This window comes from Gambusia affinis, linkage group LG04, assembly GCF_019740435.1.
Source record: "Gambusia affinis linkage group LG04, SWU_Gaff_1.0, whole genome shotgun sequence".
Classification (NCBI taxonomy): Eukaryota; Metazoa; Chordata; class Actinopteri; order Cyprinodontiformes; family Poeciliidae; genus Gambusia; species Gambusia affinis.
Genome location: NC_057871.1, coordinates 23,527,812 through 23,541,888, shown reverse-complemented (window position 1 = coordinate 23,541,888; position 14,077 = coordinate 23,527,812). Strand labels below are relative to the sequence as shown.

The following is a 14,077-nucleotide window of genomic DNA, read 5'->3' as shown; positions in this document are numbered from 1 at the left end:
GGTGGCGCTGCACCAAGAAGCACTGAAGGAAACTGGATAAAAACCTATGAAGAAGACATGAGCACAACGTCCTTCTTTCTAAAATATAAACAAAAATGTAGTAGAGTCAGATTTTAGTTTAGATTTAGAAATGGCTAGCAAGACCCATTTCTCTCACTAGCACTAGATGTACATGTTTGTTTTGGTTGTATTTATTACCCAGAATGCCCTGTGCTATAGAGTCCACTTCCTGCTTTTGGAGCCGTCTAAAATCCTCTCGACGTTCCCAAGATCTTGATAAAAGCTGACTGAACAGGGGTGGTGTAAACAGAAATTGAAATCTAAGGGGAAATTGCTTATTTTTTGACAAGCTACTCCATCCAAAGTGCTTAATATAAGTAAATACAAATGTAACCAGGAGTGATGTAAAATGTGCACAAAAAAAGTCCCAAAAAAATAATCACGCTAACTTTGTTTTAATGGAAAAACGTTCACTTGGCCAGCGAGACTCCTGATCTGTTCAGCACCTCCAGTTTTTCTCGATTTTGCGATGGCAAAAATTCAAATAAAATCAACAAACCCATGTATTTTTTTCTGTGCTAATGCATAATGGTCAGTTTATTTTACATTTTCCACAAAAATGAACAAAAGTGACTGCCAACTCTCACCCGCAGGAGGCGGTATTTCTTCCTTTAACTACACCGCTTCCTCACCGTTACTTGAAGTCAGGTTATAGTCAAGTGATCGACCAGGAGTCACATCTGCCGTCATACATGAGGGCAAATATCCCAAAATTTCTTGAAAAATATTTCGAAACAAGCACCACAAAATCTGAGACTGATTGCAGAAACACACACAAAAAAAAAGGAAAAAGAGAAAATTACAAAAGCAACTGTGAGAGCCTGGAGATTTGCTCAGCAGGGAACAGAGTTTATTACAGGGCAGCTTGGAGGCGTTTTGGTGCAAGCCATCGGCTTTAATAATGTGACCAGGCTTGGGGAGAAAGATGTTATCGGCTCTGATGTCAAGGCAAAAAACTTAAAAAGAGCAGCTCCTCATCCTCATTATCCTAAATTAACAGGCAGGTTTATTGATCTTCTGGACCTCTGCAGTTTAAAAACACTTAGGCCAATTAATCTGTCGATTAAACTAAAATGAAAAGAAGAAAAGATGAAGTAACTTGAGCAAGCTTTAAAACTTTTATGGTTTAGCTCATAGGAGAAAATATAAATGCTAATCGGGTTCCATTATCATGAGGTTAACATGACATGTAAATGCACCGGGAAGCGTCGAGCTCTAATGGGACGTTAGAGAGATAAATGAAAACAGGAAAGGGAGCGAAGTGCATCAGCTCGTACTCCTCGACAGGGCAGCTGAGGGAGAGCGGCTTTTAAGTGACTCATTGCAGGGATGAAAGACGAGATCCTGCTTCTCTTGCTTGCTCACACACACATCTGAAAATCGACAGTAGATTTTTTCCTCCATTTGCATTCGCACGTCGGTGTGCGGCTTTAAACGCTGCACGCATTTTAAAATCTTAGCAGCGGAGAAAGTGACCATCATACCGCACACGCATGCTTCAAATCCCACCTGATCGGCTTGCTATGCCTTTCATGTGCTTGTCGTGAAGTGAGTCATGGCTTTGGCAGACATGACCCAATATACACTAATCCTTCATGACCTGCTGAAGCTCTCCTCCCGCTGGCTCTCGAGCAGCTACACCCCCACAATGGATTTAACCCACGTCCAACACGGAGGCTCGGCCGTGTGGGATCGCCCTGTGTTCCCGGATTCCTACGACGGTTCCGGATTTCCACGTTAAAGCCGGGACTGAAACGATTCATGGGATGGCTCGTGACTAAACAATTGTTGAAATAATAGCCAATTTAGTAATTGATTAATCGTTACCTTGAGCTGCTAAAAGAACACACTCAGCGCAGCAATTAAACCAAAACTGTACAAAATATATATCATATATATGTTGAGGGAATAACATTATATGTTAAGTTCAAGAAGGTCGATCTTACGTAATACTACCTTTAACGATTTTGGGAAAAAAGAAAGAGTCTCTAAAACTTGTAAATGTTCTACCCAGAACTTCTGAAGTTTTTATTTTGGTTCAAATGTGGTAAAAATGTCCACATTTTTTTTTCTCATCCAATTAATCGTCAGAATAACAGTCAGGATAATCAGTTCCTAAAATAATCAATAGCTACATCCGCCCTCCCCATACTTCAGCTCAGATTCACATAACTGGATGTTGCAGCAGGTCATTAATCTGGCTCCAGAACCGCTAAGCTCATCCCACATGAAGGTTTAGCTCAAAAATCGGGTTTGTCAGAAAACCAATTTCAATTCAACGAACAACTTTACATTTGAGGTCGTGCGTATAATTTTGACCCCACGTGGATTAGAGAGAAATCAAAAAATAAATCCAAACTTGTCAATATGTTGCTAAAAGAAAGACTCAAACAAATCATTGAAAGCCCAAAGCTAATGACATTCCTGGCCACAACAGGCTCTTCAAACTGACACTGTAAAGACTTCCTGTGTGTTTTCTTAGCAAAGTAGATTGAAACAAAAGAATAGAAGAAGTTTCCAGTTTTAGAAACAAAAGTGCAGCAGTGGAATGTGCATCTTTCCAGCTGCTCTGTTCTTTTGTCACTTCAAGAGATATTACACATTGGGAAAGACTAGGCAATCTGAGGCAATCTGAGTTTAGGATAATCTTGAGCAGGAAAGTATACTGCACCCATTTTTATAGATTCTCCAATAAACATAAAAAAAAAAAACACTTTCTATTTATTTCATGCGGAAATAACAAATAAGGTTTTTTTCTGGCCATCAGCCTCACAGAAAGCAGATGATACTTTTTTTAGAGAACTGTTGCTGGAACTGGCAGATACGTTTAACAAACAATAAATCTGTGATTTTAAATGTCAGACAACTTTCCTCTCAGTCTGGTTTTAGTCATACGTACATTTAAAATCACAAACACTGCGGCTGATCCCACTGACTCCCTCCTTTTTGTGAAGACTCCAGCATGAGTCACTTTACTATAATCAATACATCTGTGTGTGGGGGATATTATCTGTTTGCTCAAGTGATCACTTTACATAAACTAGGTGACTCATTTTCCAGTAAACTCATCCGGTCCTTGGCCAACATTCTCAGCAACCCTGTAAAAATGTCCAAGTAAAGTTATTCGTGCAAACGTTTTGTGTTAAACTTTCTTTTAGGTGAAAGGGTGGCTCAGAAAAAAAAAAAAAAACCTTGTTAAATCTCCCTGGTGCAGTCACTCTGAATGTTTTAATGAGAAGGATATGTTCGATGTTCCTCCGCAGGTTCTCGTTGAGCTTGGCCTCCAGCTCAGACAGCTCCTCCTCGGCCTTCCTCATGTCCTTCTGCAGCTCCAGGCGAGACTTCCTGGTGTCATAGTAACCTCCCGTCAGCGCTCCTCTGTGGCTCACCTGGTCTCCTATTTAAAAAAAACACAGCAGGTTAAGCTTAAAGCGTGGCACGCACAATATTATCCTTTGTGTAAATTTTAAGCAGATATGGAGCTTTCAGCGATTATGAAACGTCACGGCAAAGGTTGGCCTACCCTCTAGAGTTATACAGTCCATGGTGAAAGCTCGGGCCAGCTGGGTGGAAACCTCCATGCTGCGACAAATCAGCGTCTTCCCAAACACGTGCTTAAAGGCCTTGTCAAAGTTTGGACTGTAGCGCAGCTTGCTGATCATAGGGATGGCGTCCTGAAGACAGACAGGTAGGAACATCAACTAAAACAGCCTCATAGTCTGAGCAAAACTGTCGGAGTATAAATAAAACCTGAAGGACTGCCGAGCCTTTAGCAGAAACTGCATAAAAGCTGGAATATGTAACTTTCTTTTTTTTTAACAAGTTTTTTAAAACCGTCACTATTTCCTGACGGTTTCTGGTGAGACAATCAGTGAAAAAAATTAAAATTAAGCTTTTCTGCTTTCTCCCTGTGGTCCTAGCGCCATCTGCAGAAATACACTGCTCAGTCAGAGACAACCAATCAGAGCCAGGAGGAGGGTCTTAGAATCGTCAACCACGCACATGTACACGCTGCTCTCACACTCCTGCTTGCTCTTTGCTAAGCTACAGCGATTTCCCAGCAACTTAGCCTGCTGAGAATGCTCAGACTAGTTAGCATAGCCTTTAACGACAGGAGAAAGTTTTCCTGTAACGGTAAGTTGATTCTCGGCCATTAGAACATTGAGCAGCTTGTACACAAGGTTGATTGACAGCACTAAGCTCTTCGTCGATTTTGTAGCACTATGTGTAATTTTTTTATATTTTTTTTTGTCTGATTATCCATGTCATATAATTTTGTCACACTTTCACTGAATATGTAATAAAAAAAAAAAAACATTTTTGTAAAAGTTAGAAACAGCAGCTTTAGCAGTTGGAAATAAAGCAAGGTTCTTACATTGGTTTCTGGGTAGGCGGTGTCTCTGACGTCCAGCTTGCTGAGTGGAAGGAAGGTCACTTCTCCGGGTAAGTTCATTTTGTTAAACTCCATGAGGATTTTTGTGCTCACTTCGTCCGTTTCCACAATGTGGTAAAACAGTCTGGAAGATACGAGTTGAATGTTTTACTAAAACGCCTGGCTAAATTAGATTTATCCGTCAATAAAAAAAAGATCAAATACATAAAAGAAGCCATTTAAAATGATCCAAAAAGAGATTCAGATGACACTTCTTGTACGTTCTAGGGGTTATGACAATATGTTGAAAACGGAGGAAGAAATGAATGCAAACTTATTTTATTTAATATTTCAAAACATTTCGTACGGTTTACAAAATTAGTAAAAAGATTATAAATGCGACAGAACATGCTACATTTCCGAAAAATGTAATAGTCTCATGTAGTCTTCAATGTTTCCTTCATTATCAGAAAAACTGAAATCGGGGGCGTGCTCCGGTGGCGTAGAGGTTAGCGCGCCCCACGCTTGGAGGCCTTCAGTCCTCGACGCGGCAGTCGCGGGTTCGATTCCCGGACTTGACGACATTTACCGCATGTCTTCCCCCCTCTCCTTCCCCCTTTCCTGTCAGCCTACTGTTGTATAAGGGACACTAGAGCCCACAAAAAGTCCCCCTGGTGGGGAAAAATAAAAAAATAAATAAAAAAAAAACTGAAATCGGAGTAGTCAAAGCATGAGGTGTCTAATCCTGGGATCATCCGCCTCAGCAAGTTACAAGAAATATTCACCTCTTTGTTTTCTCCAGGCTCTTACAGAGCATGATTGTTATCTAGAGCAGACCACAGGAGGCTTACATGCAATCAACAACTCATTTGATTTTTATACACTTAGCATAAGAAGAGTTTGTGTTTGGCGGATTATCGCTTCGTTGTAAAAGTGCTGCTTGGCAACACAACTTGTACCCCTGGAAAAGCTGATTATATCCTTTCAAACGGTGCCGTGTTTCTCAAGGCAGCAACACGAATACTCCGCTCTGCCGCTCGACACATAAAAGCCTGTTTTCTCACGCAGATGGCGCCATTTAAACGCACATAAACAGTTGGGGGGGGAAAATTACTGCCAAGAGGCACCATTAAAAAGAGGTGATCAAACAGTAAATTTATTACTTTTTAATGCTTGGAACAGATGATCGCAGCAAAGAGACGCTAAATGTCAAGCTCTTCCTTTTGACTTATTCTGTGAATGAAGAAGGCTGCCCTTCTACAACATGTCAGCTGTTTGTAAGGGTTTAGATTTGTGTTAACTAAGAGTATATTAGGCAGCACACCAGAAAACACAAACTCTCCTTCAGTACTCCATTTGCTGTTGATTTTATTGAAGTTATGTGAACTAGTTAAAGGCCATTTTCACATTAACCAGCTTGTTAACACACCTACTCATTAAGGCTATGATGAACTATGGATCCTTTAGATCAAAGTGAGGCCCCTCTCCGCTATTTAAAAATAGATTAGATAAATTAGGACAAAACTACAACTTTTAAATAAAAATCTACTTGCAAAAACACTCGATGCAACACAAAGGGATCATCTTTTCCCAGCTTTCTGGTTCCTTCCTGTTACTATAGCAACTAGAACCACGCCCACTCATTGACTCAATATTTTAAGTACACCTTGGTGCAGCCAAATCTGCTTTCTGCTGCTGCATTAACATTTGGCTAAGTGGGCCAAAAGTGCTTTCAAATGAAAACTGACCTACATGAGAACATACTAAATATTTTTCAATTTTCTTAAAGTCCAAATCCTTCCAAAGTAATGAGCAAACTGAACACCTTTCAATTAACAAGGAGAATGGGCAAAACCCACATGGACTTTTGAATCTATGAACCTGTTCCCACAAAAAAATAAAAAAAAATCTGATTACTTTATTTGTTTGACTAAAATAATTTGAGCTTAGTTTACTATACATGAGTACATTTAAAAAAAAAAAATCATTCACTTTCGGTTATTTTAGTTTTTAAAAATTATATTATTTAACCCAGGAGAACTATTGAGCTGATTTTGGCCCATGTAACAAAAAGTTTGCAAACCCTTGCTTAAGATGAATATGTAAGGATTTCAGGCTGGGCACTTTGTAAGAGAGAAAAAAGTGAAGAAAATAATAATAATAATGAAAAAACATTTCTCACCGTGTCCCTGCTGTCACTTCCACGCAGGTGTAAAAAGCTGGCTCGCACTCAAAATTATTCATGACAATGCCATGGTAACCATTGATGACATGCTGGTTAATCCCCTTCCTCCTAAAATGCTCCAATACTTTGTTTATGCTGTCGATGCCGTTCAGAATGGCCTGCGGGAGGAAGAGAAAAGATTAAAGACGTACGAAAGGTTTCAAAACGATAAAACAAAAAAGTAGACACGGCAAATAAATTCTGCGCCGATAACGCCGAATGTACTTCACAGTAATTGTTTTTGTGCATCTGGCACCAGAAACGCCTGCAATGTGGAGTGAGGCCGTGGCAAAAACAGATAAAGAAAATGTCAATTTCAATATAGAGGGAAACAAAAACCGCTAATCTAAAACGCTAGAGAGAAGGGGGACAGATAAGGGCGAGTCCATCAAACGCAGGAAACAGACTGAATCAGCAGGGACAAATGAGAAAATAAATAAATGTATGACATTTGTCCGCGAAGCTGCAAGCGGCCTCCTTTCATCTCGGCTGATATTATTCAGAGGTGATATTTGATTGATGCATATGCCCAGAAGGAACGGCTGGATGAGGCAGAGACGAGTGAGTCACATGTAAATTTAGCGAGCCGTCATAAGGTGCGAGCGTTGAGGCAGATGAATGATTTCGCTTGACATACCTATCCTGACAAGCAGGCTGAGTCACAAAGTGAATTCTTGGCGGCGTTCAGCTGGGCTCGCCGAAGCGCTTTGCTTGGAAATCATCAACACTCGCCAATTCCTTACTCCACTCGAGTAAGTGGATATGTGGACAGATTACTTGAATAGATGTGCAGCGTGACAAGTTTCGCGCCAAGGAAATGGCTAAACGTGCGAATGCAAGTGGCCTGGAAGAAAACGAGTTTCTGTCCTCCTCGTCTACAGACTGTGTTGGCCGTCCTGGTTTTCTGTTACGCAAGTCAGTGGTTACAAAGTCCTGCAGAGAGACACAGACCTTGCCTGTAGCCGCTCGGAGGAGCTGCTGCTTCTTCTCCAAGTCCTCTCGCTTGGCTGCCAGGGCCTGTTGCTCTGCGTTCTCCTCGCGCCACAGGTAGCTGGACGGACACACACAGTCGCACACTGTTAACGCTTATGTCGCTAGAGAGATCCGGGCCCGACTGCGGCAGCGAGGCTCGAGAGGCAACGCGTTCGGCGAGAATTGAAAAGACACAGAGTGATTGCAGGAGATTCATGGAAAACATGATGAATGTGTGTTCACTGTGGCATGTCAGCACTATGAAGGGCTTTGGAGTCCTACAGCTTATTTCTTTAGCTATATGAAACTAGAGCTGCAACTTGAGACATTATTTTACTAATCAATTAATCAGATGATTGATCAGATTAAAAAATTAATATAAAAAATTTTATAACTGTATCACTTAAGCCTTATATGTACAAACTGCTCTATAAGAAGAAAATACATCATCCGAAAAGCAAGAAGTTAATTTAGGGAAGACTGCTGCTGAATGTAGCAAATAATAAAGATATTCCCAGTTTAGATTGTCAGAGCGTTATAAAAATAAAAAAAACCCAAACAAAATAAAACTTTATGTTGATTTGTTGATTCATACAGAGGCTGATGTGAAAAAGGTTCAGATTCACTCTCAGAAAACAATCACACCAAGACTAAAATTGCAACAATTCTTACTTTCTTTCACTTTGGAGTTCATCTTTCTTGTTCTTCACTTCATAGTATTTTTTGTCCAGCTCTTCAACCCGGGTCTTCACCTCATTTAAATCTTGATCAAGTTTCTAGAAGACACAAAATGAGCTATGAACACACAAATTCTTTTGTTGGGAGCTCACATGTAAGAAATATAATTTATACTCAATCTGATCCAAGGCACATATATAGAGATGTGAAATGATTATGGGACACCACAGAAATAAGCCTGTAAGGGCAGCAACTTCAGTGTTCAGTTTTGAGGCCTTACATTGTACTGCTCCAGGTTCTTCTCCTTGTTCATCTCTGTGTCCTCCAGGTCTTTGTGGATGGCTGCAATCTGCCTCTTTTTGTCATTTATGGCCTGGTCCAGCGACTTCAACTCCTTCTTGATCCACTTATCCCTCTCCTCCTTGGAGGTGAACTGACTGCCGCGGCCCTGCTTGGCATACAGGTCAGTCCTCTCTTGGGTAGCTTGAGCCAGTCTGGAGTTGGGGGGGGGGGAAAGCATTAGTAGTCAGCTTAAACAATAAGGGCAATATTGGTCAAATTAAATATTACTAAACCTCAAAAGGTGTTGGTTTGACTTAAATGTTAACAGTTTGTTTTTTTTCAAGTGAAACCTGCTTTCCAAAGTTTCTTGTGCTTAAAAACATTCCAACTAATGTGAACCGTGGTTTCACAGAGTGCTGACTGACTCATGGCGTTCTGCTCTGTCATCAGCTGCGCAGCGATGAGTCATCCCTACCTAGAGATGCCCCGCTCCTCCTTTTCCTTCACCATGTTGAATTTGGGTTCGGTCTCCTGGAGCTCCTTCTGCTTCTCCTCGATCTTCTCCAGCAGCTTCTGTCGCTCCTTCAGCAGCCGTTTCTGCCAGAACAAACCGTTTATAGCAAGTCAAACTTCCCTCTTATGGTACATTGCTTAGATCGCTGATTATTCATTGTCCTGGTCAAAATAGGTCAAAAAATTAAATAAAAATCACCCCAGTTTCCCCACTCATTTTGTCAATACTTTAAATCAAAAGCTGGTTGAAGCCTTTTATTTTGCTCCACTTTAGACAAGGTGCTGTGCTCGTCATGGCCAGACTGGATCAATCCAAACACCGGCAGTCAGCATGAAGCTCCAAACCCAAAAAAAACCAAAAACATTTTCTTCTACGCCTGTCAGCCACTTTACGCAAGGCCATATGGAGAGTGATCCATGCCAACTGTGCAGACGAAAAAAATAAAAAATCCCAAAATGAATGTATAGTGGGCCTGAAGGTGATTCTGCTGATTACTCATTTTGCTCGTTTCCCCTATGAAGTTTGAAAAATAGATTCAGACTGAAATGATTAATCGGCTTTAACCCCAACTAATCAACATTAATGGCCATTGATTGTGATTAATTGATCACTGAAATAACCAACCAATTTAGTAATTGATTAATCGTTAACTGGAGTATGCAAACAAAAAAAGGCAACTTACTAAAATAAATACATATTCAGAGCAGTAATTAAGCCAAAAACTGTACAAATATATATATATATATATATATATATATATATATATATATATATATATATATATATATATATATATATATATATATACATATATATATATATAGATATATATACACATCAATTTTGTATTTAAGCAAAACCACCTGTCTGTTGATATGATTCACTCAAACTCCTCAAGTGGCATTTTCATTTTTAGTCAACTGGTTCAAATTCACTGAAGGAATTTGAAAGACTCAGCACATAGAATATAGGAGAGAAAATCAGAATGGGTGAAAACATGGATGGATGAACAGAAACAAACAGATGAAAAAAAAAAAGGTTTGTAAGGATGATAATAGTCAAACGAAATGAATGAATAAATTATGCAAGACCAACGAAAAGATGGACTGAATAACGTACAGAAAGGGATAGAAAATGAAGTTTCGAAATTGAAATATTTTCCATTTACCATTTCATTCAGACCTGGAAAACACTTGAAACAAATTCCACACTTTTCCAGGCTGCATAGGAACCCCATTTCAACTGTTTAGTTTCCTTTTTTCTTAACATTTCAGCAGCTCAATACAACAGGCTGAACAGCAAATTCACAAGTGAGAAACTGACTTCCCAGTTTAGAACCAGTTCAAGCGAAGACAGCCCTCCCTGCTTTCCCACAGTGGTGCGGATGAACACGAGGGGTGCTGGTGCACCGTCACGTGTTTTCTGTGACGCAGATCGGAGGCTTCCGTACCCTCTGTTCGCTGTTGCCTGCCAGCTCATCCTGCAGGTCCTTGGCCTTCAGCTCGAGCTTGGTCCTCTGCTTGATCTGCTCCTGGCGCTCCGCCGACAGCTGCTCTCTCTCCTCCTTCATGGCAGAGACCTTGGACTTCAGCTCGCGCACAACGCGCTCCGTCTCCTGCAAAGAAAAGAGAAAAAAAATGAAGAAACGAGAATAGATTAAAGGGCTGTGAGATTCGTTTTAGAGGAGGAATTTTCACTTGTTGACTCATTAAGTGACAATTCAGTTCCACAAGACATCATTACTGCAGACAGAATATTATTTATTTACCTAAAAATAAACTGGTTATTTATCTCAGTGCACCAAAACTAAGACTAAATAAACATGAGATATGATGTAGAATACAAACCAAAGCATATGTATTTTTCCACTGTCAAATTTTTTTCTTTTTTCTTCAACACAATGAAAAGAAAAAGAAGTATTTGTTTAGGATCAATTTTATTCTAACAATAAAATATGTTCATATCAAAATTGTCATGCAATGAATTCATTGACTTATTGTTTCAACTAAACAAAATGTTTGTTAAAAATATTTTAAACAAATGTCTTTCAATATTTGAACACCTTCAAAATATGGAGGTCTAATCCTGCCAAAAATAGATAAAAAAATATTAAATAAATACAGGACATTAGAAAAAGAGAAAACAATAAATAATAAAAGTAATCTAATTAATAAAACACTAAGACTGGAAATGAAATGGAAAATAATATTAGAATCTGACAGAAAGCACAAATGCCACATCCCGGCTTCTTTTCGGGATATTTGCTTGTCTTTTAGTCCCTTATGTGATATTCAAAATATAAAAGAAATTATGTTGAAAATGCTAAAACAAATATTCATGTCACACGTCATCATCAAATCAGTTGGGAAAGTTTTTATTATTTGAAACCAATATTGCAACATTAATTACTTTACCAAGTCATTTATTTATTTCAATATTTATCGCCAATTTTGGCAGGATCAGTCCTCCGTGTTGATAAGAACACACAAGGGTTATACATATATATCAGTTTATTTTTCAGCTTTACCTCTACTTTGTCCCGGGCGTCTTGCTGAGCGTCACGCAGTTGTCTGGATTTGTCTCCACAGGTCTCTCTCTTGGAGGACAACTAAAGACGGCCAAGGAATAAAAATAAAAACCACTGAATTCAAGAAACAATAAACAACAAAAACAAGAGGTTTCCAGCTCTGTATAGTGACATTTTTCACTATTTGATGTGTACATTTACACCAGTACGTCTTTGTAAGAAATGGACTAAATTCAGTCACAAATTGAATTCTTGGCGGAGTTCAGCTGGGCTCGCCGAAGCACTTTACTTTACATCAACACCTGATGTAAATTCATCACCTCATCTAGTTTGGCGCGAGTTTCGTTCAGCTCCTGGTTGTAAATGGTGTACTCCAGAGCTCTCCTCATCTTGTCCCACTTCTGGTACTGAGCCAGCTCCTCCTTCTCATCCTCCAGCGTGTGCAGACGCTCCTCGATGTACTTCAGCAGCTCATTGATCTTCTCTCGCTTTCCCTCTGGAAAAAAAAACACACGAGCCGGGTTGTTGTGCAAAAATGTCAACTAAAGTTTAGTTTAACAGTACGTGATCTTCACTGATAATCGCTGCAGCAAAAATCACGAGAAATCAAAACAGGTGTAGTAGAACGTTGTGTTCAATTATTCTCCAGATGAAAAGCTGCAAAAAACCAGCAACCCTCTCAACACGTTTCAGGTTTATTATCGCCTTACGCTTTAGGGTCATAGCGCGACATGATCCATGCCTTCTTCTTTTCGAGTTTACTAAAACTATGCATGTTTTATAGCTTTTTACCCGTCTCCTTCATGAGAGAAATACTCTCCTCCTTTCGTTCGTCGTACACTCGCGTTCCTGCCACCTCTCTCAGAAGCTTCAGTCGCTGAGAATCGGGCGCTGTGGCCATTTGGTTGATCTGCGAGAAGAATTCAAATCAATCGAGTCAGTCAAATTTATTTGTACAGAACATTTCACCAACAAAGCAGTTTAAAGCAACCCCACCCCCCAAAAAAATCCAAACTCATAGAAGACACAGTCAACAGCTGAAACATTACATTTTGTCAAGCCGTCATTACACATCAAAGTGTTAGTCATTTATTATGGTACAAAAGCAACTCTAAACAAGTGGGATTTTAGTCGAGATTTAAAGGAAGTCAAGTGTTTCAGCTTTTCTACAGTTTTCCGGAAGTTTGCTCCAGATTTGTGATGCATAGAAGCTGAATGCTGCTTCTCCATGTTTGGTTCCGGTGATGCAGAACCAGAACCAGAACCAGAAGACCTGAGAGGTCTGGAAGGTTGATACAACAACAGATCTTTAATGTATTGTGATGCTACGCTTTCAGGGATTTATAAACTAAATGATGCAACGAAGATGGAAATGCCTAAAGTTGATTCATCTAATCAAATCCGTATTCTGAAAAATGACAAAGATTATACAAATCAACATTGGCTTAAGGAGGCGAGGAAAATTCTGTTGGAGCCTCTTGTTCATCTCTCATCACAGCAGCATCATTTCACACAGATAAATTTAGAAAAAAATAAAGAAACAAAAAATCATAGTTTTCTCACCTTTCCCTGCTTGACAATGTAGTACGGGTTACTGCGAGAGAAGCCGGCGCTCTCCAGAAGGTTCATGACGTCATTCTTACTGCAACGAGAAACGGGCAGCAAGCTTAGAAAGGAGGCAGAGCTGGACGGTTTTCTGTGGGACTTTTTACAAGTACACGGACGGTCGAGCCGCAACAATACGCACGTCACCATCTTCTTGTCCAAGAAGTACTGGTCCTTCTTCGCGCCGATGACACGCCGAAGGGAGACCTCCTCTTTGTCGATCTGGAGGGAGAGAAATTTCGCACTAGTGATGCCGACGGTCCCACATAACGGCTGATTTATGTGGTTTATACAACAGTATTATGCAACTGGGCTGGATGCAGTTTCTAACTCAGTTCAACAAACTTTAGATTTCTACTTAACACTGTCACAATAAGCAATCAATGAATTAATCGCAATTAGCGTGATCATTTTATGGACAATAGTTGTTAAAAAGATGCTGCAAACATTTGACACCCAGTTGCCAAGTAATTAGTTTGAGATTTCAGCCACTTTTGCCTGTTTTCCCTGTCTAAACTGAATAATTGAAGGATACGCAATTTTGGTTAAAATTTTCTTTAGAACGTAAAGTTTTGGGGTTTTTTTATCTGTGAGTGGGTATACAATAAGCCATTATAATTATTGTATTAGTTGAAAACGGTTGCAAATTGACATTATCGTAGTTTATCGCAATAATTTATCACCCAGGCCTATTTTTACTACACTTAAAGAAGCAGCTAGGATACCCTTCAGAAAGACGGGGAGCCGGAGAGTTTTCAAAAAATGAAGAAGTATAATTTAGATAAACATGAATTTTACAGGTAAAATTACAATTGAGAGACTATTATAAGAAAGAAATCAGAT

At 39.6% G+C, this 14,077-nt stretch overlaps 1 protein-coding gene across 1 annotated transcript in view; it reads right to left on the bottom strand.

The window, feature by feature from the left end:
* Positions 1–14,077, bottom strand: part of smc3 (structural maintenance of chromosomes 3) — a 28,837-nt gene that overhangs the window by 11,371 nt on the left and 3,389 nt on the right. The window contains exons 6-19 of the mRNA XM_044114554.1: positions 13,377–13,456; positions 13,193–13,271; positions 12,422–12,539; positions 11,950–12,125; positions 11,630–11,710; positions 10,553–10,717; positions 9,064–9,185; positions 8,587–8,800; positions 8,301–8,404; positions 7,608–7,707; positions 6,615–6,775; positions 4,436–4,577; positions 3,584–3,734; positions 3,305–3,457 (exon numbers count right to left, since the gene is read on the bottom strand). Coding sequence (XP_043970489.1) covers positions 3,305–3,457; positions 3,584–3,734; positions 4,436–4,577; positions 6,615–6,775; positions 7,608–7,707; positions 8,301–8,404; positions 8,587–8,800; positions 9,064–9,185; positions 10,553–10,717; positions 11,630–11,710; positions 11,950–12,125; positions 12,422–12,539; positions 13,193–13,271; positions 13,377–13,456 — 1,846 coding nt within the window. The remainder of the gene's footprint in view (positions 1–3,304; positions 3,458–3,583; positions 3,735–4,435; positions 4,578–6,614; positions 6,776–7,607; positions 7,708–8,300; positions 8,405–8,586; positions 8,801–9,063; positions 9,186–10,552; positions 10,718–11,629; positions 11,711–11,949; positions 12,126–12,421; positions 12,540–13,192; positions 13,272–13,376; positions 13,457–14,077) is intronic.